The sequence below is a fragment of the Colobus angolensis genome, unplaced genomic scaffold (genome assembly GCF_000951035.1).
Source record: "Colobus angolensis palliatus isolate OR3802 unplaced genomic scaffold, Cang.pa_1.0 Scaffold229, whole genome shotgun sequence".
NCBI lineage: Eukaryota > Metazoa > Chordata > Mammalia > Primates > Cercopithecidae > Colobus > Colobus angolensis.
Genome location: NW_012115477.1, coordinates 1,121,093 through 1,147,693, shown reverse-complemented (window position 1 = coordinate 1,147,693; position 26,601 = coordinate 1,121,093). Strand labels below are relative to the sequence as shown.

The window sequence follows — 26,601 nt, the reverse complement described above, 5'->3', positions numbered from 1 at the left end:
GCCAGCTAATATTTTGTATTTTTAGTAGAGACAGGGTTTCACCATGTTGGCCAGACTGGTTTCAAACTTCTGACCTCAAGTGATCCACCTGCCTTGGCCCCCCAAAGTGCTGGGATGACAGGCATCAGCCACTGTGCCCAGCCTTTTAATTCTTTAAATATAAAACAAAAACTTTGCACCAAAAAATGTATTTGACAAATTTTTTTTCAGAAGCACCAAATTTTGACAAAACATAAAAGAGTTCATTTTTCATTACATATCAACTTTTTAAACATTTCCTTTGCTTGTTTGTATTGAAATTGAGTTCAATAGAACTCAAACAGCAGAAGTGTGATTCTGGAAGGCTAAAGGTATTGAGTTTTGCTTACACTTACACAAGCACATTAGAGGCAGAATTACATTGTATAGTTAAGGAGTTGGGGGTAAAAGTATGAAAGGAACAGCAGATTTTTTTTGCTTTCCATTTTCTTATTTATAGGAAATCCAGTACTTTGTCTATTAGAGACTGTCAAGGAGCAACATATAGGTCATGCATTGGCTTGATTTTCTTTAATCATAGGGGAAAACTGACTTTTTATGTTTTTATAAGGTTTTCAAAACTTAAAGGTTTTTTCAAGAGTACATTTCTCATTTAGTTCTTAATTACACACATATTAGCACATCATAGGAAAGAATTTAAAGAAATTAAATTAAGATAAATCATTCAACAATTTCCTGCAGTTTATGTCAAGTGGTTTAAATTCTTATTTTCTTAAGTAAAAGAGTAATTTGAGTGTAACCACATTCCTTAATAAAGCACGCTTATATGATGTTTACAGTTTGCTAGTCCACTCACTTTCCAAATCATTCAAATCCACACATATCTCAACAACTCAGAAATCAGTTAAGAGAATTATTCTTCCTGAGGTTTCTGAACAGTAACTAATAATAATTATTATAATAAATGAATGAACTAAGAATAATGTAAACATATTTTGAAGGAGAGAAAAGAGAAAAATTGGTGAGTTATTCTTATTACCATGCATTAAGTCAATAAACAATTTTGAAAGTGAATAAAGTAAGAATATTATTTAAAAACAGAGAGGTTGTCACTAGAAGCATAAGAGTAAAAAACTGTTAAAATGGCTAATATGGGAGACAGGACTGGAGTATTGAATCGAGTCAGGCTGAAGTTGAAGTGAAATAGAGGATAATTTCTTTTCACTGTAAGCCTTTATATACCAATTGATTTTTTTAAACTATGGATCTATATTTAAATTCTCACACTTTTACAAGTGTTACATATATGTATTTATATACACATATACACATACATATATAAATGTATATTTTATATATATAATTAAGCATTTGAAACTTTTACAAACATGAAGTACATCAGAAGATTGTGACACAGGGGGAAATCCCTCAGGAAGCTGGATGGAGCCAGATGGTGAGTTCACAATGCATGACCAATAGCCTATTTCTGAACTTTGAATAAAATAAAAAGTTAATGAATGTAAAATAAGAAACTTCACACCCTTTCGGAGACTTCTCAACAAGAGTTTCTTTTTTTTCTAGAAGATTTTGCAGTAGCTAAAAATCCTCCCTGCCAGCTCATTAAATGGAAAACCAGTATAAATCATCTGTTAGAGCTACACAGCATTAAAAGTAGCTTTAGCAAGGCACTTTTTTTTTTTTTTTTTTTTTGTTCAACACCATTGAACATTGTTTCTATTCTGAAGCAGTCATGGGTTGGCTAACTTCACATCAGCAAGTGTCCCTCAGCTCTGGGGACAGCTTCCATAAAGTGTTAACCACATTGTTTTCAGATAGAACATACATTATTTTATAATTGTTCCATTCTTTTTTGTTTTAAGACAGGATCACCTTCTGTTGGCCAGGCAGAAGTGGAGTAGCATGATTATGGTTCACTGCAGCCTCAACCTCCCCAATCCTTCCACCTCAACCTCCCATGTGCCATCACGCCTGGCTTACTTTTTTATTTTTATTTCTATTTTCGTAGTGACTGGGTCTTGCTTTGTTGCCCAGCCTGGTCTCAAACTCCACTTGAACTTGGGTTCAAGTGATCCTCCTGCCTCACCCCCCAAATTGCTGGTATCTACAGAAGTGAACCACTATGCCCGACCTGTAACTATTCCATTCTTAAAGCAATAAATGTGTATTTTAAAAATATAATTACAGTAGAAATTAAATCCAGTTTTTATGGATAAGTAATGGGACAAGTGGAGCAAAATGCTGGATTTTATGATTCATTTTAAAAAAGTGAATGTCATGAAAAATCATGAACCACATAAAATCAATGAAAACCAATAAAGATTTTAAAAATTGGTGAATCCAATGAGTTCAAGACCCTTTCCTCAACCATGTACAAATGCACTTTCTTAATTCTAAAACAACTAAAGAAATGATTGAGAAAAAACAAGTCTATGGATGAATTAAACTACATAATGTATATAACCATAAATACACAAAATACACAGAATTATCAGTTTTCTTTTCTGTTATGTTAAAGTTATTATGGGAAGCTTCTCAAATTCTTTTAACAAGCAAACTCCAGGGACTAATCCACTAACTTCCTCAATCTACTTTGGCATCTACTTTGGAAATCTATACAAGCATTCATGTAAATACCAAACTAAGTGTTGGATGAAAATTTAACTTGGAATTGACGAAAGTAAAATCTCTGTCCTCATTCTGGTCTGGACAATACCTCCCCATTTTTATTGGCTGGTTTCCTACCACTTTTGATTTGCTTTTATGCCCATCTTTTTATTTACTTTTATGTCCTATGCCAACTGACAACCTTAGGAAGATGAGGAAGGAAGGGGGAAGGAGGTGAGAGGCAGCTTTCCTTGGAAGGTTATCTGGATGACATTTGACCATTTTTCGAAAGATGTTTTTTCTTCTCTGGTTATTTTCTGTCTCCTATTTTTAATTTTCTTCTTGGCTACAGAAATTTTCCACTCATTGTTATTTTGTTTAGATGTCTGAGGCTCTCTCACATGGCGTCACATAAGAAAAAAGGTTTAATACCTAGACAAATGTTTGGGAGTAAAGAGATTCATATGACGGAAGGATAAAGACATCAAGCAAGAAAACAGAAATGCAGTTAATACAAATACCCCAGAAAAACTCTGATGGCTAAAATAGCTACTTTATGTCATGTTTTTTACTCATGTGGTTCCTTTGTAAATAGTTATAATTCCAAATATGCACACCCTAGACTGGGCAGGAAATTGTTAAAGTTAGAAAGAAGAGTGGAAATAGAGAGGTATCATCTTCTAGTAATACTTCATATGCTGAATCATGATCAACTACATTCCATAATAAGTCCCATGCTCATTGATTCCTATTTCCTTGTGTATCTATCACTACTAAAAGATTCATTGTTATTAAATACTGTTAGTACAAAAGTATTTGTAAATTGGTAAAATTTTATCACTTTTAGAAATTATTTCCTACAATAAAATTCTACTAAAGGGAATTATTCTAGTACATAATTATGAGTTTGCTAAGTAATTTTTAATGCTCTATTAAAGACTCATGAAAAGTAAAGTGGCAAAGAAGAAAAGAATAAACATTAATTTTAAAGGTGATATTTCAAATGTTTAACTAAAGGATCTGACAGTCCATTTGGTCTGAAAACCCAGATCATAATTCATTCCATTGCCCTCATTGGGCTTATAAATATACCATTTTACCTAATTTTTTTTGTTTTCACTTATATAAAATATGATTTGTTCTAATATGCTACATTAGTATTTCTCATTTCTTCTGACCAGCTCCAAAATCTATTTTCTGAAAAATAAGCAAATTAATTTGACCTAATTAAAAAAAAAAATACTTCATGGAAAACTGTCTTCTACAGAAGCACCCTCGACCTCCCCAATCCTCCCACCTCAGCTTCCCATGTGCCACCACACCTGGCTTACTTTTTTACTTTTATTTCTATTTTCGTAGAGACTGAGTCTTGTTTTATTGCCCAGCCTGGTCTCAAACTCCACTTGAACTTGGGTTCAAGTGATCCTACTGCCTTGCCCCCCCAAATTGCTGGGATTACAGAAGTGAACCACCATGCCTGACCTGTAATTATTCCATTCTTAAAGCACTAAATGTGTATTTTTAAAAAATAACTACAGTAGAAATTAAATCCAGTTTTTATGGATCAGTAATGGGACAAGTGGAGCAAAATTCTGAATTTTATGATTCATTTTATAGAACTGTAAAATGTAACCTGTCTCCTACAGAAGGCAGTTTCCATGAACTTTAACAACTTCTTTATAGTAGTTGTTACAGATAAACATTCCAGTTGATTTGAAACTAGAAAAAAAAATAAAATTTTTCATCATTTAGATCCCACATGAATATATTAATACAAGAAAACCATAGGTTGATCCCTCAAATTTTTAAATTTTAATTTGATCAAACATCTTCTGTAAAAATTATTTACCAAAAATAACTACCGAATTCTGTGTAAAATGTCAGACTCCTAATTATAATTCTTAGAATGACTTTTGTATTGTGAATGCTAATTTAGATAAAACCAAAAGAGGGATTTTTTTCAGTATTATCACAAATCTAACAACTTCCTCATTGAGCCACAACATATCTTTCAGTGACTTTCAAATCTAATTCTGAGATATTACCCAGAGACTCTCAGTAATTTTCTCAATGTTTACATTTTTTTCCCAACATTAACTTACTTAAATACATATAATCCATACAGCAAAAGGAGAGGGAGGCAACTGTGAAAAACAAGGTAAAATTGAGATCATTCACCTTTAAATAAAACTCTCCAAAAGACATGCAAGTTTCACTCTCCAACAAATTTTTCTCAAAAATTAGTATCAGGTAGCATTTCAAAAGGTAAAAGAATAACATTAGGGCCACTACCACTCCCTAGTCCTTTCTCTTAGTGTTCTTCCATTTTTTTTTTCTTAATTATAGTCCAAGAAACAGGGCCTAACTGAGGATCATGTGGAAATGACCTTTCATTATTAAATCCATGTGAATTTCTACTTAATAACCTCAAGAACTCTTTTCTACCCATTATTTTTGTAAAAGCTCACCTTTTTCTATAATAAATCATTTCATATTGCTGACTTTTATTGTTATAATCTCTAGAATATAGACTGCTACTCTTCATTCTGGCTTACCTTTCTTTCAAAGACATTGTCTCTGAATTTCTTATTGACTAGACAGAACATTTTTTAAAGCTCAACCTAAGACCCCCTTGCCTTTGAATTAGTTACTATGCTCCATGCTCCTATCTGACCCTATCTATCCTTTTCTCTCAGGCTGTACTTCAGGATACTGTTAAGATCTAGTTGAGTTTTTTCTTTTTAAGTTATGTAGGCTATCCTAAGCCATAGATCCTTTGTACTACAAATAGAACTGGTGCAGTTAATTGAAGGCTTCCTGCTGCTGTATATAGTCAGCTACTGAGGTAGTTTAAAATTTCAGTCAGTTCTTATACCATGCAGCCAAAGGCAACTTTAATTTCCTCTGACACCCTTATGAGATTAGCTTTGATAATATGTTTTGGTGACACATTGACAAGAACTAGATGTTCCCACCATTTGCATCTATTGTATTACAACTACTAGAGTCTGGATCTTCAGATGTAGGTACAAAGTAGTAATAAAGGCACAGTGTCAGTTGAAATATCTACAACAAAAGTTTCCATTACTCATAAAATACCACCCCTTTAATATTTTCCTATCTTTATAGGTACTGACCATTAATTTCTAATGGTTTACTTTGCAGTGTTCACAGTATACTTCTTTTTGGCATTGGGGATGGTCAGTGGGGAGACTTGTATATCAGTCTAATAGGAAGATGATTTAAGACACAAGAATTCTCAAATAGTAACAACTTATAAATATTTCTATACAATTCCAACAAAATAGTATAAATTACAATGCTCACGTGATAATCCGTTATATAAACTTTTAAATTATTTCAAAATTGCTTTGTGAACCTTTCCTATGCAGATCGCTGGCTTCTTGAGGAAATAATTATTTATGTACCCCCTAAAAAGTACCTAAAATAATGACTTTCATCTGGTGCAGAACAACTGTTGAGTAGCAGGCACAGAGATAAAATGGGGAAGCCACAAGACATTATGTCTTTGGTGGTGAGAGAATGTGGACTGCTGTAGAGGCAAGACTGGCAGCAAGAACTTAGAGTCAAGTAAGCCAGAAATCATATGCAGAAAGTAAGTGAAACATGTATAAAAACTAGGGATTATAATTTCTCAAAGTCAGGTAAAACCAAGGCCAAAGGATCTAAGTCCAGGGAACAGATATACAGCATCCTACTCTGTTCTGAAAGACTAGACTTAGTTTGCAGGCAACAGTTCTACACTCAAAAGAGAGGTCCCATTTCATCAAGCATTAATATATTCTATGTTTCAGTAGTATTTCTAATTTTAAAGACTCCATACAATATATATGAAAAACTGGGGAATGGGACTATATAAAAACAGTAGCTTCTATAAAAAGCAAAGTAATGCAGTTTACAAAAATATGGATTGAGCAAAACTGTCTAGAATGAACATTAATATCCATAGGAATTATTTTATTATTTTATTAAGACTGCCTGTAAATTAGAGAAGTATAGTTTAACAAAAGAATTATATTTATTTTCAGAATACTCAAACAGTAATTTTAAAGATTTATCTTGTATGATCACCAAAATGATTAAGAAATTTCAAGTAGAAAAGGACAAAAGATACAAAACCCTTGGTATTTGTAGGTACTTTAAAATATTTAACCCAATTAGATTTTTTTCATCAGTTACTATTTTTTTAAGTCTCCAATATTATTTGTTCTAGTGTTATATCTGGTCTCCAAGTCATTACATGTTTTTTCAGCTGTCAACACATTTGCTCCAAAATTAAATTTATCAAACAATTAGTAATTATTTTCCTGTAAAAGCAATTGAGGAAACACATTATTGCATGGAAATCTATGAGGTTTTACTGATTGAGACTGATTTATTAGGCTTTTTCTAGTTTGTAATGAATAGCATAATAAAAAAATTTAATCCATTACTATTATTAAATCTTAAATGAGTTTAGAGTCTCATAAGATTTATTGGGTAGTATGTTAAAATCATACTACATTTAGAACAGCAGTGTTTTTCTTGTGTATACATATTTTCCCATATATAGACATATCTGTAAGATATATACACACATATCTGTAATATATATATATGTATACACACATATATATATCACTAAGTTTTATTTCAAAATCTTCCACCCAAAATCTTTTACACAGGCTCTCCATCTATTCTTCAACTCAGGTGTTGGGGAGGTAATAATCGATTAGGCAGTGCTATATAACTCATATCCATTCACTCCAATTCGGTTTCTCAATCTCTCTGTATCTCTCAATCCCTAGAAGAGAGACAGAGTTAAGAATGAGAAAATATATATTCCTATCCTCTTAATCTTCCTTTGCCCCTAAACATAAACTTTATTTTCAAATAAATTAACATTTTTAAATGTTATACTATTGGTGTTAGATTTAAATATCTTGCAGCCACAACGCATAATATATTGCTATCCTGAATCTAACTTTTGTACATGTTTTATGATTGTTTTTACATAGACAAACTACTAATAAGGCAGAGAGTGAGCGCCCCTCTCAACTACAGCTGACTGCAGGCCTCATCACAAAGTAGATGGCTGAAGCAATTTCACTCCCCTAAATGAGAAAAAGCAAAAATCCACATGAAGTTTATAACTGAGTAGTAATTCTGAGTGTAAAATCCCTGCAATTCTTGTTGGAGGCTATAGTTAGAGTTCTTTTAGAGTATTAATATACAAAGTTGTTAACTTTCAGTCCCTACAAGAAATATGGCAGTTAATTACATGAATGCTCATGCTCACATTCACTACATATGTAAATATATGTATCTGTGTAGATATGAGTAGTTATGTGTAGATAAGGCCCAATCTCTATATACCTTCTATACTTGAGTATCTATCCTGAGAATCGCTAACCCAGCCAGATGAAGAAGTGCTTCTTTCCCCTCTATGTTTTCATAGTGTAAGGTTTTCCTACTCTCAGTCTTGCTTTACACATACCTACCAAGCTCCACACTTATTCTGCCAGTCCAGGTGAATAGCAAGGCAAGCAACAGGAAACAGTGCAGGGAGGGAGGAGGGGGAGATGTAGAGGAGGGGGAAGTGGGGAGGTGAAGGGGAGGGCGGGGTCTACATTTGCATCTCCTCATCTGTCTCATGTAATTCCTCACCTTAACAATTCTTCTCCAATCCTTTGCTGAAAATCTTACCTTCATAAAAATTACCTACTCTAACTACTCTATGTAATAGTGCACCTTTCTCCCTCAACTCATGAACACCTTTCTCTGCCCTACCTTTTGTTTATCTAACAGCACCATTTCTAACCAACTACATAATTTAATTATGTACATTTATAATTTATTATCAGTCTTCCAACACACACACATACACGTGTGCAAATAGTGTAGATTTCACATTCCACAGGGGCAAATATACAAGGTTGTTTTGTTCTGTCATCTATTTTGGCACGAAGATAATGTCTGGCACAAAAGAGACACTGAAAAAATAACGAATGAATGAATAATGGCAACATGTCTACCCAGTGATGAATGTGGAAATCTCAGGCTCTTTCTGGATTTGTCCCTTTACCTTTGGCAAGAATTCCCAATTTATCTCTTTCTGGTCCTTCCAGTTTGCTCTTACTAGTCTCTTCCTACTCCTTGCTGGGCACTTCTAGTTAAGGTTATGTGATAATTACATAACCCATTTTAAGGAGTGTCCCATCCTTTACACAGCAGCTAAAGTTACTTTTCCAAGAAGTATTTCTGATCATGCAGCTCTTCTTCTTAAAATCCTTTAGAGGTTCAAAGTCACTAGCTTTGCATGGAATTAAAGGTCCTTAATCATCTGTCTCCTGCCTGGTTTACAGTTTCATCTCCGGCCATGGCAACATTATAGATCATGTCCTCCAACCATCTTCAAAAACACTGAACTTCCCTTCATTTATTTCCTTTGAAAGGCTTCCCAGGTCTTCTCGATCTTGCAAAGTCTAGTTTTAGCACCTATTCTCTCATGTTTACTTTGCCTTTTTCCTCCACTCTAGACAATGTGCTCTTGGAAGCAAGACACTACATCATTTACTTTGGCCTAAATACAGTGGACATCCATAAATGCTTGTTAAAGTTATTCAGCCTCTTTGAGATCAGTTTCCTCACTTGTTAAATGACTTTACCACCTACAAAGAGGATTCCTGGGAGAAACAAATAAAACATTATACATTGAAAATTCATAGCACTTAATGTTCACTGAATGTTATCATTCCTTCTTAAGACATATCATGGGCCCCATTTCAATTATCTCACCTAGAGTGCTTAAATAAAAAATAGGACAGGACAAGAAATAAGAGAGGCATATTTGGTTTGTTTGTTGGTTGGATGCTTGTTCTTAAAAAAAAAAAACTGCATTTTTTTTTTCAGTATTAACAAATGAGCTTTATGATGTAGAAGCTAAGATACTCTGTCATGTCCAGTCATATGCTTGGAAAGAAATTGGACTGGAATTCATAAGTAATCCTCAGGATTGAGAGAAGAAATGAAAATGTGGCCAGACAGCTAGGGTTGCACTCTTAGCATATTGTTGGGAGGCCCTGGCTCCTAAGAGTTTCCCAGCCAGGAGCTTTATCCCTGCAGTCCTCTCCATCCCTATCCTTTCTTTGTTAAAATGTCTATCCCCACATCTAAAGAGCACTTACTAATCAGGTATCTTTTGGTTTAGTCTTTCAGAGTGTGTGGCTGTTAGTTCTGAATGGCCCTAAGTGTTTTTTTGTACTTAGCAGAGCCAACTTAGCCATTCACAGAGAAGCAATCTCTCTATAAATGAACAGATTTCCACACGTGGGCTGTAATATATGCATAACACATTTCTCGCGGTGTTAATTTTGGTCTAACATCCTCCTGTTGGTCTTGATTACCTTGGAGACTTACATCCTGTCTTCTGTATATATGTAGTCGTTAGTCACTTCTACTAAGTTGTCTCACCACCATTTCTCAAGAATGATAACAGAAGACACAATATTTCAATAACTGATTTTTCCTTTCAACAAATGTTCATTCAACCTCCTGTTTCCAGACATCGTACTAAGGCTTAGTGAAATCTAAACCTAGTGTAAAACTCTAAAATGCTATAAAGGTCCAGCTAACTTTGTAGTAAAAATAAATGGAATCATTTCAGAATATTAATGGTTTTTTTAAAAAAAATACTAAGTAAAATGTAAATCTGAATATAGGTTCATTTCAAATTTATTATCGTTTTTCTAAAAACTGGAAATCCTAGACTGTTGTTTATGATTAGTCATATTATTGATATGGCTGCAAGTCAAACATAATCTGAATTGAACGTATCTTGAGAAAACAACAGCATACAAATAAACATGGTGAGACAGTATGGTGATAAATGCCATTTGGGATAGCATATTAATGGTGAAAAGTAATAGACAGCAATTTTTTAAATTGGGAATATTAGAAGCTTTATCCATTTTGCTTATTTTATTCATGGTGTGCTAATCAAATAGATGGACGACTGGACACAGATTCCGTGTAAATGATCTATATTGTGACAAATCGCAAGGCATCTTGTTAAGTGAGATATCTCCCTTGGGAAATAAAACGAAACAAGAAGTGTTTTTGTTCTTAAAAATCTGTACCCTGGTAGATAGGATCCAACATAAAATTAAACATCTCATCTAACTTTTCCAATGCCATGTTTCCAAAAGGAAATTACATTAAATTTGTCCATTCAAAATGCAAAAAGCAAGACATCCAAGAATGAGGTTTCTAGCAGAATGTAATTTTAAAGACATGATTTTTCTCCATTACTGGAGATATCAAACATTTTAAAAGCCTGTTCTTTCCTAATTGGATTCCAGATCATTATTTTTTTGGCCAAAAAAGAAAGGTTTTCTGCATTCTTAAAATAATTAGGCAAGATTTCAAATCAAATTATCCAATTTCAAACCTCTATTTTTCTCTCTAAAATGCCTGTTAGAGGACTGCCGATGACTAAGCTTTGTGTCATTCTCATGGCTTTATTAGGAGAATGTTCTAAGTCCTTCACTTTCTGTGTAATCAGAACTATAATTTCTTCAGGTTATTTTAAGACCCAGCTATGGCTAAAGCAGGAAACTCAATTTTATTCTGAGCTCTAGACATGTCGACACAGCAGAGCAGGGCTCCAGCTTTCTGGGCTATCTTCTTTCATAAACCCTCTTGCCTGGTGTCAGACCAAGGCTCTAGGCTAGTTGTACTTACTTTCTGGGTGTCAGGTAACTATTTCCAAGACACTTAGAGTAGTAGGACTGTTATTTTGGAAAATATGCGTTGACATATAATTATTCTACAAATGAAGAGCTTACTTGTCCAGAGACCACCACTCTTCATTACATCAGTGTGAAAATCATATTCAACAGAAGGGCAGTTGAGAAAACTCAGGTGCCAGAAACATTTGACAAAAAAGCAGAACAGAAAGCTCATATGTCTACATGGTTCATCATACTCCCTTAGAATTTTAATCTTAATTAACCAACTCCATTTAAGCCTGCTTAGTTGCCTCTAATTATTCAGAAAAATTGTCTGTGTTGCAAAGTGATATTAATAGTGAGTGACATTTCTGCAAGTAACAGGTAACCTATTTCTTCTATAGTTGTGATATACAATTAAGTAAAGAAAGAGAATAGGACAGCATAATAAAATAGAAAAAGTTACCTGCAAGAGGTGGTCTTCAGAATGAAAAGAAAAATACAGCATTATTACTTTAATATGTTAATGTATATCAAGAAGGTTCTCACAGACATGTAAATTAATCTTATTCCTGAAGTAAACTTATTAATACTTTTGTTAATTAATTAAATTAACATACTGATATACACGTACTGTATTGAACTGTGATTTTGATGCTAGCATTTTTTTCTTTGGGTTAAAATACTTTTACTACTTTTCTACTCCTACTATGACAAGAAAATAATGGGAACAAGTATCATGAATCATTAGTTGAGCTTACTATGCTATATGTACGGTATACAATTCTACATTGTTTTGCATTCGCTAATATATTGAGCTCCTCTTTCTATGTTAATATATTCAGACATTAGTTAATAACTTTAATGACTTGATTTCAGAGTATGGATTATGTATTGACTTAGAGTTAGATTGCCCTCAATTTTCCATTATTATAAATAAAACTGCTAATAAATATGCTGGTACATAAATTATTGTGAATTTGTGCAAGTATTTCTGTGTAGCAATTAAGTAGAATTACTAGACTGTCGGGTGTGTAGATTTTTAATTTTTATAGTACTGCCAATTTATGCCGCTCCAAAATTTGAACAGTGTGCTCTTCCACTAACATATGACAATACCCCTTTCCTCCAAACCCCAATCAACACTAAGCATTATCTAGTCATTTATTTTTACTCCCATAATGTTGACAAAAATGGCACCTCACTGATGTGTTAATCATGACAAAGATTGATCATCTTCTCACTTACTGCCTATTTTTGGTTATTCCTTTGTAAATGTGTTATTCATAGCCTTTGATTATTTATCTACTGAGTTACTGGTATTTCTTATTGATTTACAGTTTATATTTTTGCTTTATAGATATTAACCTCGAGCATTTAATATATGGTAACTTTTTATTTGTCTGTCATGTAATAAAAAATAGTCATAATTTGTCATTTAACTTGTTTCTGACTAAGAATACCAAGTCAACCATTATTCTTTTTTAACTTTCTCTAGATAGGACTACACTGTCCTAGATCTTTCCTAGAATGAGTTGTGATGACATCACTCATAAACTCATTAATATAAATAGAAATATTTTTCCAAGGCATAATATCTAAACTATGTTTTTTGCTAGCATCATTTTCATATTGATCTAAGAAGTAGGGTCTTCAAACTAAACTTTAGGTTCATTTGATACATAGTATTTATCAATCACTTAGAGCCCACAGACGTTTGCAAAACTAATAATACAGACACTGCGCTATACAGACATGAAGATTCAACTTCTACCACAATATGGCTTCAAGGGTCAAATGACACATCCCACAGCTTCATACACATGCTTGATTTCATTTTGGAATAAGAGGATCTAGAAAATAAACATTTCAGGTGTTGGAAGCTTCTTCCTTGAAGTATCAAAAACAATTCCACTTTAATGTTTTAAGGTATGCTTTCCAAAATGGGTTAGACACATCTCTGCTTTTAAAGACATCTATAACATGGAGGAGCCAGGGCTATTACTGGCCTATCAGTAACTGCATTGTGATACTGCATGGCCAGTTAAATAAAATACAACAGTTGGCTTTAATGGGGGTGGGACAGCTTTTGCATTAGTTATTTCTCAACCTTTTCTATATTTGGAAGATGGGTTGGTTTTCTTCTTGCTTTTTATTGTGTGCTTTGGCTCTAGGTAAGTCTTTAGGTAAGTCTAAATCTAGTAACTTCCCCTGCTCGTAATCTGTGCCTTTTAATCTTGGGCTGAAAACCCAAATAATCAAATTTATTACCACTCATTCTAAAATTGGTCACTTACGTTTGCTAGGAACACAAACTTCTTTGAGTATTAAGACACAGAATTGACAGTCTCTCCCCAAAAATGCACATGTACACAAATATATTTGTTTGTGGACCATTTTCTTAGATTCAGAAACTGCCTAAAGCTTATTCACAGATCTCTTGGGCTCTTCAAGTCTCTTTCCGGGTTATGTCAAACTCTTGATTTTGATTCATATAGAAGTTGTTCCCAAATAAATGAGTCATTAGAAGTCAGTCTAGTTGGAGAAGATTAATATCAGTAAATCAACCACTGTGGGAGACAGTAAATCAATAAATGCAAGAGTATGTGAAATAATAATAAATAATGTCCTTTTAAAAGCTCAGTTAAAACAAATAAGTGATTATTTGCTTATGGTGAAAATTTCTCATAAATTGTATTTCAAATGAGAAAACAATGAAAAATGTATGTGTGAACACTGTATAACTGTAAGTGTTAGCATGTGAGTGAAAGAACTGGGAATAGAAAATGAGAGGGACCATTTGTATTTTTAAAACAAAAAAATTGTACTTCAGCCAGAAAAGCTGTCATTCCAATTACTACTTCAGAAGTATAGTCAGGAGTTCCTTAGCATGTGAAAGAAGATTCTTGTCTTCACTAGCCTGTATCTTGTCAACTCTGCACAAAAAGCCCATTTTCTGCTCTGCTGTCACAATTCTGGCAGAAACGGGTGAGAATGGAAGAAAATAGGAGTAAAGGCCTCTTCTTTAATTAAGGCATCCTGGCTTAACTTGTACTCTTCTACCTGCAACATTGTGTTCTGAAAGATGGACAAATGTTCAAATCAGTGTTGAGAAAAGAAATTTGATTGACAAGAGAATAACAAAGTTGGTATTCGATGTGTAATAGATTACAGCTAATTCTTTAGAATGAATGTATAGAAGAACTATGATAGCAGCCATACTAGACTCTAGACTGTAAAAGAGGAGGAATGGGGAGTGGGGGAAGAAATAAGGCAAGCAGTTCTCGCATCACACAAGCTGACCCTTTAGTTCATTCATTCCCAATCATCGTATTCAGTTCTTTCCAGGTATAAGGGACCATGCTTTACATGAAAGTACAAGTGGAAAGTAGCAAGTAAATAAAACAACCTCAGAACGCATTTTCATAATGTATTCTTTGAACTTTTATCATTTGTAATAACAGAGTCAGGTGGCAAGCAGTGAAATGAGGCAGTCACAAAGACAGACTCTTAAAAGATATCAATTCCTGTAAGCACGTGATACCCTGTAATGCATAAGCTTTCTGAATATGTTTGTCTTTAAACACCAGAAAGTAAATCTGTCAATGTGTGAGGTCATCAGTTTTCAGCCAAAAAATTTCTCTTGGACTAAGTATTCATGTTTGTTTAAACATAAATGAGAAATATAGAGAATGCTGGCTGAATTGGGGTGATGGTGATTGTTGTTGTTGTTGCCAGAAAAAGAAAATTAAAATCAGATGTCTTTTTAAGTAATCTTTCTATATAATTTTTTACCACTATGCCAGATGTTTGATTTTTCAGCTAAGGCAGATCAGATGTTTAATGTATTACTTTTTTTTTTTTCCTGAAACAGAGTCTCACTCTGTTACCTAGACTGGAGTGCAATGGCACAATCTCAGCTCACTGCAACCTCTGCCAACGGGGTTCAAGTGATTCTTCTGCCTCAGCCTCCCAAATACCTGGGATTACAGGTACGTATTACCACATCCAGCTACTTTTTGTAGTTTTAGTAGAGACAGGCTTTGGCCATGTTGGCCAGGCTGGTCTCAAACTCCTGACCTCATGTGATCCATCCACCTCGGCCTCCCAAAGTGCTGGGATTACAGGCGTGAAGCACCGCACCCAGCCTAATATATTACTATCTAGAATTTGAATTTGACACACATCAGAACATCCTCTGGGGTTCTCATGTGAAGGAGATGAAAGGAAGGCTGAGTTGTGCTTTCCCTGTTTCTGTTCTTAGGTAAACAGGATATTGACTAGGGCGGTAAGGTGACATCCCCCTTTCTGGAAACCACAACTCTAATAACATCAGCTATCCAGAACATACCAAAGACTCAAGCGAGTTTGGCCTTTTGTTGTCCAAATCACATTTTCTATGGAAGTAAGCATAACTGAATATATTTTACCCAGAGGAAATCCTTCTTAAAGGGCTTTTAAATTTCACTTTAGAAACCAATGCAATAAACCCAACCATCCTGATGTTTTATTCTCTAACTATACTGCACATAATAAATTTGGATGACACAATGTGGCCCTACTAGAAAGAGGCCTGCGGGCAGGATGAAGAGTATAAAATCACAACTGCAAAGCTATTTTTGCCTGAAGGAAACAACCCAAAAAAATGTTAAGTGTGACTGAAGAACCTCCATATTTGAAGTATGACATAGTTAATATTCATAAAAATAATAATGTGTCCTTAGTAAAAGCATCATGAAGAAGGAAAAGAAGTTCTTCTTCCCTTTAAGTTTTAAAATTAAAATTTGGCTTTTAAAATATATTCTTTATATATCTTATGCCTAGAAAACCCAGGATAAAAAGCCTAGAACATTTAAAGTGCAAACGCACATGTGCACTTGAAATATCAGCTGCTGTAAATGGATGATATTCAATCCATTCATTCATTCACTTATTCCATGAATATTCATTAAGCAATTATTATATGTCAACCAATCTTCTAAGCCTTAGGTTTGCTTATTTGAAACTCCATGTTTTAATTAACTCAGGGATTGTATTTTTATTTCATATCTATTTTCTTTAAATGTTAATGAATGTGTTCAGGGATGCAACCCACTTTGTTCTCCAAAATTATAATGCTCTTTGATCTCATCGACAAAATAGAAGACTGCTTACTGCCATTCTGTTAACTGGCTACAAATCTTGGTCCAGGATACTGTAGCCCGGGGGTCCAATGTATCTAGAACTCTACCTCATGTTTTGGGAGCTGCTACTTAGCCCTGGATTCCACATAATATGTCTTACGCTGTAGGAGTTAGAAATCTTTGCAAACTGGCTTTCACCAACTACCCAAGTAGCTAAAAAAAAAATTCATTCTCAGAATACTGAATATTTGTGAATGACTGATGTGTTTTTGGCAACGAAGTGAATACTTCAGTGAGGCACACTATATTCAGCAATGAGATACACTTAACATATGAAAGAAAAATTTCCATGCATTACATTTCAAAAGATTGGAATGAGAAAGAAGGAAAAAATACTCTTGTTATCTTGATTGCAACATGTAGCTTTGGCATCATTTAAATATCACCCATAGTAGGTGTAAAACCCAATAAAATATGACTTTAGAACCAATAACCAATATAATCTCTCTTTCTGTTTTTAAAATTTTAACCATATGACTATAAACTGGAATTTAGAAAAAGTTATGAATAAAAATTCCTAAGGACTACTTATTCCAAAACACTAGTTTAATGAAGAAAATTATTTTTATTATCATTATTATTATTATTACTATTTTTAGAGACAGGGTCTTGCTGTGTCATCCAGGCTGGAGTGCAGTGGCATGATCATAGCTCACTTCAAACTCAAACTCCTGGCCTCAAGCAATCTTCCCACCTCAGCCTCTGTAATAGCTAGGACTACAGGCACAAACCACAACACCCAGCTAATTTTTTTTTTTTTTTATTTCTGTAGAGAGGGGGTCTGACTATGTTGCCCTGGATGGTCTCAAACTCCTGGCCTCAAGCAATCCTCCTACCTCAGCCTCTGGAGTAGCTAGGACTATAGGCACACACCACAACACCCAGCTAATTATTTTTTGTTTTTATTTTTGTACAGACAGGGTCTCACTATGTTGCCCTGGATTGTCTCAAACTCCTGGCCTCAAGCTATCCTCCCACCTTAGCCTTCCACATCACTGAGATTTATAGGCATGAGCCACAGAGCACAGCCAAGAAAATTATTTTGATTAAAATAAACTGGGAAAAAAAGATAGCTGGAAATAATTATTTACTTATTAAGCAGCTGACCTGCAGCAATTAATTATATTAAGTGTTAATATTTAACTGAAGTTTCTGCTTTACAATAATTTCTGTTATTGAGATAAACTGGAATTTCTGTTATATTTTAGCCCAAAATAAGTCCGAATTTTTACAAGTGAAATACAATTTTAAATTGACCTAGGAAATTCAAATGCAGTCACTGGGCAAAGAGATTGAAAGAAAAACATGAATACTAATGATAAAACTTTATATTTCTGATAAACAATCAAATAATCTTCATTACTAAAATGGTAATAAAGTTCTAAGCTATAAGAAATTTAGTATATAGTCAAATTTTCCTTCTATTTCTTTCTATTTCTATTAGAAGAATGACATAACTCTTGCTACAGAGAAACATATAATAGTTCAATTATAGTTGTAATACATGCATTATATATGCATATACACATACAACACATATACCAGAGTAAAAGAGAGACTGATTTGGATTGTTCTGAGGTATCAAACTAAGCTAGATAAGTCATAACAATTAGTGAATAGTTCTTTGTAAACCGGTCTATAACAGACCACAACACTTTTGTGAAAAGGCAATACATTCTAAGCCAAAGTCAGACACAGCATAAGCTTCAAAATAAGCAATAACGTTTAAATAAGCTAGAAGTGAATGGGTTTCTAAACCTAAAATCTGTAGGATTATAAACTAGGAGTATCAAACAAATTACTTGGGTTATTTGCCCACTAAATCAAAATTACTTTGGAGGTTCAAGAAAGACATAGTCTTGTGATACGATCTGTTTTAGGGAATTAAAAAGTCAAATCCCTAAAATATTTAAGGATGGCAGGGACCTAACGGTAATCTAGGCAACCTATCCTGGCTTACAGATGCCAGAGAAGATAGCTAGATTACCGGTCTTCACATAGACAGTGGCAGATTTGGCTAAACCTCCTGAAAATCCTCTCTGTTGTGTTGAAAGTGATGTAGCCACAGTGGCCTTCATTCTGAGAACAGTCAAATACATAATGGTCTCAAGGGCCTTTGCACTGGCTGTTCCCCCTGCCTGGAATTGCTGTCCTTTGATCTTTGCATGGCTGAGCTCTTCTAGTCACTCAGGCATCAGCTTAAAAGTCACTTCTTCATTGGTCTTTTAAGTTACTATTCTGTGACTAACTTGGTGAAGCTTTAGGATACAGTTTTCTACCTTTCCTCCTTGATTGAATTATCACCTCTCTATTTCACTCTATCAGACTCTTCGATCTGAATCCTTTATTTGGTCTCAAGTTATTTTTTGAGAATTGAGCTAGATAAACGTTGTGTACTTCTCTCACCTAGTTTAGAACCACTTTACTAAAGTCCCTGCCATATCTTCATAAAATTCCTTCCTGTCCCTCTATACAATGCAAGATCCTAAATGCATTATACAATACTTCGGCATTGCAGAAATTTACATTGCAACCTGCATAATTAGATAACAACAGTATTACAAAAATAGATATTTGAGTACAAAATCATTGGGCCATGAGTTTAAAAACTGAATATATTAATTATTCCCAAGCTATTTAACTAATAGTTTGTCCTCTTTCCATTGATTTGTGATGCAAACTCTGTCATATACAAAGCTACCAAAAATAACGCTATATTCTATTCCTTGATATCTATGTGAGCATGTCCCTGCCCAAACCAAATAATCATTATTTAATACAGCTTTGTATGACGTGACATCTAGCCTTCTTCTCTCCATTTGTTGCTTTACAAAACTGCCATTTGTGCACACTTACTTGTACATTTGAATTTTAGAATCAGTATGCCATGTTCCCCCATAGATCCTGTCAGGATTTTAATCAACATTGTGCTGAAGTATAATAAACCTATAATGTATAGAAGAAATGTATAGCAGACTATGTATGAGGCAGGAAATTGAATGGTTAGTAGAGCTGAGGTGGAAATATGGTTTACTTCTTGTTATACATCACTTAGTATATCTGATTTAATACTATTCATCAAGTATCTTTTTTAAAAAAACTTTTAAAAACAAAGAGATACATATATTAATTTGGGAATAAATAACTTTTTAAAGATGTACTCTTCCTATTCATGAACATAGCATCACTCAAATTTGATCAAGTTTTCTTATATGTCCTTCAATAATTTTATTAATTTTTCCATAAAAGTTTCATTTGCCATGAAAATGCTATCACTATTACATTTTGTGTTTGGTTTTTTTTATATAAAATAATCCTTTCAATGTTTTATTTTTTGCTGACTTTATACTGAGCAATATAAGTGAACTCTTTATTATTTCAATTACTTTCTTTTCCTTTTAATTTCTAGTACATCTTATTGAATGTTCATGTCTTGAAACATTGACTAGGAAATCCAAAGACAATTCTTGACACTAAAGAGAATGTCTTTTAATTTTACCATTAAATATAAAGTTTCAGATAGGGTGAATGGGTTTTGGTCGATAACACTTATTTCCCTCTTCTATTTTTTAGTTTAATAAGAGTTTCTATGCTAGAAGTATGCTGAATTTTATTGCATGCTTTTCCACATCTGATGAGAATATCTTTTTTTTTCTTAATTCGTTATTAACAGGGCAACATTCACTGATAGACTTTTTCCCTTTAACCAATCTTGCATTCCTGGAATTATCTCTCCATGAAAGAAAACGCATACGGCCAATAGCGTATGAAAACCACTCAAATCCAACAGTAGTCAGAAAAATTCATAGAAAAAAGTAATTCTCTACCATTTTCATATTTAAGATTGGCAAAAATATCTACAGTCTGACAATACCCAATATTGGCAAGGGTGTGGAGAAAATGGGTCTCATATACATGACTGGTGAAGCATAAAGATAATCTCTGTTACATGTTGGTTGAGTGCCCAAGGAAGTTGACTGGGCAGTAGATAATCAAATGGAAAGATGCTGTCCCCCATGTCTACTAAACAATTTAACATATTGTCTTTTCTTTCATTTATTTTTTTGAGACAGAGTCTTACTCGGCTGCCCAGGCTGGAGTGCAATGGAGTGATGTCGGCTCACTGAAGCCTTGATTTCCTGGTTCAAGTGATCCTCCCACCACAGCCTCCCAAAGTGCTGGAATTAAAGGAATGAGTCTGTGCCTGGCAATTTAGTTTGGTTTCTAGTCATCTGAGACTGAACTGAGATAGGGGTTTCTAACAGAGTTATATCTATATTCAGATTTGAAACTATGTGCTGGGAAGTAAAAGTAAAGAAAGAAAAAGAGATATTGATTTTTCCAGATCAAGGATGTGGAAGAATGTCCATTTAATTATTGGGATAATAAAGAGTGAGAGACTAGGGGTACTAGGGGTATCAGTTTTTTGAGGGTTGTTTTCCTTCTTACAATATAAAAGTTAGGTTAAGTTGATATTCAGATACTTTTTTCCAACATTTTTATGTTGATCTTTCGCCAAACAAATGAACAATGATAAGAAAGCCTAATTGGCAGCCTTTGCAAATTCACTAAAAGGACACTGGCATACATTTGCTCACCATGATATACTACACTGTGTTCAACACCTATGCTGTAAAATTTGGTTTTATTATCTAACTCCTTTCTTGGCCCACACGTATATTATCAACGAACTCAATTAATTTTCTAAGTCTTAATGCCCTTATCCTAACTTATGCTGTTTTAAGGATAAAATAGAGCAAAAAGACTACCTTGAAAGATTTACATCCTATTCCCTATACCATTCCTTTCCCACATACACATAAAGATAATTTTCTCATTCTTCTTAGAAGAGTTGTATATAGAGATTGATTCACCCATTCCATCTATATTTCCTTAATATCTCACTATGTTAACTCCTTGTTCTACCATTTTACTTTAGATAATTTTTCAAATTACTGATACCCTTGGCATTGAGATTTTGATTAAATTGTTCATCGAAAATCATCTTTCCTTGCCCCCCGTCAAATAATATAGCTAATTAAATAATGCCAGAATAAATGCAGATGAGCTACATAGCAATCGTGGGGCTAAATTATTTCCAACTGATATTATTATTAACAGAAAAATCCACCTATTTTGCCCTTTAAGAAAATTGTCTCTACATAAAAATATAGGAGAAGGGAAAAATAGTATTAAATGCAAAGTGGTATTCGAATAACATAAAAGTACACCTGTAATCATTTTCACAACCAAATTTATTCTTCTCTTGGATTAAAAAAAGTATGCATTTATATTCAGGCAGTCTTAAATTAGCTATTTCACATTTCACATTTTGAATGCAGACACATATCCCAGGAAATTTCTATTGGCATTCATTATTCATTGAAAAATCAAATCAAATAAGAATATTCCCAAATTCCCTTTGTTAAGAATAACTGAAGCATTTAAAGGGTCATATACACATTGTTAAAGCATTGGAGGTCATTGCTGCTTACATTCTATAATGAATAATTTTAATTTGGGGGCAAAAGGCTCTAACTCCTCAAAATTGTCTACATTTTTCAAATCTACAAAGAAACAGAGGAGTAATTTTCTTCATAAAAGAAGAAATCATTTTTTAAAAATACCAAATGTATAAAAAACACATTGTGCAATAACACTGTACTCTTTAATCACTCATTCATTCATCTAAAAATAGTCTCAGGGATCAATTATATGCTAGGTACTGTAGGGAATAAAAATAGAAGTAAAACATGATCCTTTTCCTCTTGGAGCTTATAATGTAACTAATTGGGGGGATGGGGACACACATACATAAATAGTCACAGTATAAGACAGAAAATGGAAATGTTCTAAAGAGAGTAATAAAAGGACTATGAGGATCGAGAGAGAAGAGAGAAAGAGAAAAACATACACGTAATTAGGGAAGTATTAATATTATGGAGGTGAAGGGGAATCAGTGACGGTGTCAGACATTAGGTAATATTTGCACTGGGCTTGTAAAAGAATTTTCCCCAGTGATGACCAGCTGGACTAGAGCATTAAGATATCTCAGAAGAAGGAAATACCTGGTAATTCTTATAATAAGAAATCAACAACAATAACAGATAAACAAGCAGCCTCGTTTAAAAAATACAGCTTTCAAGTACTCAATAAATATTGATTGAGTGAGATAATCACTCAGAGGGAAAACAAGTCACTACTAACTATTTTTCTCAAGCTACATTGTGAATCCACAAAGCATGTTGGCCAGAAGTTTGGCTCGGTCTCAGTCTTCTTGAGGCTAGAGAAAATCGTAGCTGACAGTCTTCCCCTGGTTCTCCCACCTACCCACTGATAAAGGCTTCCCCACCCTTCCACAAGGCAGAAGTAAGTGGAGATTAAAATAGCTCCAGAAGACTTCCTGCTCTATTCTAATTGTGCTTTGACTTAGACCAACTGGAATGTTGAGGGAAAACCCCATGAGGCATCAAGCATGTGAGATAATGTGTCAGTCCCTCAAAAATGTTTGTCCAACCTACTCTGTGTATCCACTGTTGTTCCCTATTCCAAAGCATAATGTGTGGGGGAAAAATAGCTCTTAGCTGTTTCTCCCTTTTTAAAAAATAGATCTGTCACCTTCATGAAATACTTCCTTATACAGCTATTTTTTTGTAACAATGTGTCAGGAATCTAGCCAGTTGCTAACCCAGCGAAGACTCTGTATGCTAAATATTTTGTTTGGAAGTTATGATTCTCCAGCCGCCTAACAAAGGTGTGATTTGACCCATGATTTACCTGAATTAAATACCTGGCACGTTGTAGGTACACAGTAAATGCCTGTGTAATGAATACTGTATTTTATACCCCTTTAAAAAGTGTGCAATATTGTGTTTATGAGAAAATGTTCTAAGACTTCTAACTTCAGCTGGCGAAGATATTCTGCTCCCCTTCTTTTGGGTTTCTGAGAAAGAGAAACTGTTTGCTTCACTAAACTACTAGCAATGACTCATACCGCTTGGGTAAGAAATTTTAGCACAATTGACAGTACAGGTGAGATGAGAGACAAAGGTGAACCTTAGGAACAAGGACAGGCAACAAGTTCTAAAAGAGCCTTCATTTCAAGTCAATAATATGAATACAAAAGAGAGGCACTCGGTTCATGATTTCTATGAAAAACAGAGAAAATCACGGCTAACAGTCTTTCTGTGGTTCCCTTACCCACCTACTGCTAAATACTTCCGCATCCTTTCCACAAAGCAGAGGTAACAATATTGAAATAGATCCAGACCATTCCTACTCTATTCTAACCGTGCTTCTGTTCTCCTTGACTTAGACCAAATTAAATGTTGAAGGAAAATCTACTTTCTTTTTTTAGAAAGATATCCTTTACAGCTTAGCATACTCAAAAGCCTTCACTTAACTACCCTAGCTACGCTAGCTAATACTGCCCCATCAGTCACTTTGTATCTCACTGTCTTATTTTACTTCACCTTAATACTAATTCCTATCTCAAGTAGCTTTATCTATCCATCCATCATTCCACTGAACAACCAACCATGTATCTCCTTGCTTTGTTTAATAGCTGTATCTTCTGTGCCATATGGTTGGTTCTTAAATAGTTTTGGGTGAAAAAATGAACCGATAAATGACTCTTTCACCTCAGTTCCCAAATCTTCAAACAATTTCATCTTCCAAAATCTTCAACCTGCTCATTAAAAGAGTGGTCAGGATGCAACATGTTATGTTGTTACTTCAGTTGCTTCCACTTCCACTCTCTGAATTTATATCCATCTTGACTTCTTTTAAGATACATTTCAATTACTGTGTGTTTCCTATTTTTGTCTTTCATTTTGAAAATTCCTAATGGTCAGCAGATTCCTTAGAGCAAGCAAAAACACAAAACATATTTATCTTTTAAAAACATGGGAGGCTGAGGCAGACAGATCACCTGAGTTCAAGAGTTCAAGACCAGCCTGATCAACATGAAGAAGCCCCATCTTTACTAAAAATACAAATTTAGCCAGGTTTGGTGGCACATGCGTGTAATCCCAGCTACTCAGGAGGCTGAGGCAGGAGAACAGCTTGACCTGGGAGGCGGAGGTTGCAATGAGCCGAGATCAAGCCATTGCACTCCAGCCTGGGCAACAAGAGCGAAACCCCATCTCAAAAAGAAAAGAAAATAATAATATGTTATGAATATTCGGAAGACCTCTATAAGTTATCCATTCTATAGCATTTGGCAAATGTGTAACATAAAATGCACTAACATCCATTTAAACATTTTTATCATTTAGAAACAAAGAGTTAATAGTCAAAAAATATAAAATGTAAATTTAACATTAAAACAGAATTCTAATTTTAGAGCAAAGTAACAATTGCTAAGGTTTGAATTAAGCACACAATTAAAGTAAATTGAAATAACATTTCTCAAATGTAAAACTGCACATTTTACTGTATATGAGACTTGCTGGGAACATCAAAAGGTAGTAATACCCAAACAACAAGCAGAGGCTTACACTCACTTTTCTCATATGCTGAGAATTTTATCTCATCTATTTAAATCAGTAACTTACATTAGTGCATTATAATGACAGTATCTCTTATAGCTGCATTTTATATATTGTGGTAATAAAGCTAGGAGCATTGGTGTTATTTATTATTAAAAGTCATTCATGATGTATATTTGCCTTTTCCCCATATCTTATGGTTAACCTGTATATTTATTGTGCTTATAATCGTCAATTGTTTTTCATAAACCAATTCTTAAACCCAAGCTTCATGGAATTTTAAAAAAACTAGATATACTGGAGAAATCGAATAGAATTTAGATTTCTTAGTTTTTAGAAACTGACATATATATATATATACACATTTAATAATAGTATCATTCTTATGAAGTGAAAAAAGAAAACAGTATGTGTGTGTAATGCCATATTCACTAGAAGGGTCAACAGCCCCAAGGAGCTCTGTTTATGAGCAATATTAACACCAAACAGAGAGCTTAGCAATGTCTGTTTCTAAAAATAAACCCTGTGTGTCTCTTGTTGTCATCATCAACCAGAGTTCTGTGTGCTCTGAGACAGCATCAAGGCCGCCTCTTTGCCTTTCCATAAGCATTATACATCATTACCCAGAGCTCTCCCTTTTCTCTCAAGGTGGCAGAGATAAAAAGAATTCTGCAATCACCCTAAGCACACATTTAAACAACATTATTGCCCCTTAAGCAGACAGTTATCATGTTATTTTGGCATCAGGAAGGAATCTGTGGTTTCACTTGAATGTTATTCTTCTTTATTTAAACTACTAGAAATAACCCAAAAATGACAGAATGCTCTTTCTATAAATAATCATTCCAGTGTAGAGTTATATTAGGAGGTAACTCATATGGCATGATAATGCCTAACAAGCTAATCTTAGACCTGCAATGCCATAAGATAGAAATACCGAGGCTAAGAATAACTGACCCAAAGGAGTCAGGCTGCTAAAGAGAGGCACAGACATGTGGACATCTGCAGGTTTTAATGCATTTAATGATCTTCTGAAAGCTTCTTTCCCCTAGGAAGGCAATAAATTATGTCAGTCATTAACGTGATAATCAATAATGCTTTTACAATGTATTGATTCCTGAAGATGGCTCAAGATTCTCATAGCAAATAAGATTATAAAAATTACATGTTGGAAAGCAAAGAGTGGGCTTTTGCATAACTGGATTAATAGGTAATTGGTGGATTTTATGCTTAACCCACCTACAGAACACATAATATGCATCCAATACAGTAAAATATAACTCAAGATAAAATAAAATGTAGTATCATGATAATACATATAAACACAGCCATTCAGTTTTCACCTAGAATGTCCAAACTGGACCCAAACTGGACAGATATATACTCAAAATAAGCAGAAACTGAATTTTGTTAGCTAGATCTTTATTTTGGCTAGAGAATTTCACATTGCAAGTTAAATTAGGATTTGAGTGGTGATACAGGCTTTATTACCATTACATTTCAAGGTAAATACCAAGGTGAGCATAATTCAAACCTTTTGGTCAAAATAAATGAACCCCATAGTGCTAACATTTCAAAAAATTACTTTCTCTTGCC

General features: G+C 34.1%; 1 protein-coding gene across 6 annotated transcripts in view; it reads right to left on the bottom strand.

The window, feature by feature from the left end:
• The window catches only part of HDAC9 (histone deacetylase 9), a 921,220-nt gene that overhangs the window by 462,655 nt on the left and 431,964 nt on the right, over nucleotides 1-26,601 (bottom strand). The window contains exon 1 of one of the 6 annotated variants that reach the window (XM_011944156.1): nucleotides 22,724-22,891. The exons of the other annotated variants lie outside the window; for them this stretch is intronic. Coding sequence (XP_011799546.1) covers nucleotide 22,724 — 1 coding nt within the window. The 5' untranslated portion in view covers nucleotides 22,725-22,891. Of the gene's footprint in view, nucleotides 1-22,723; nucleotides 22,892-26,601 lie in introns of those variants that run through there. 6 annotated transcript variants of the gene reach the window in all.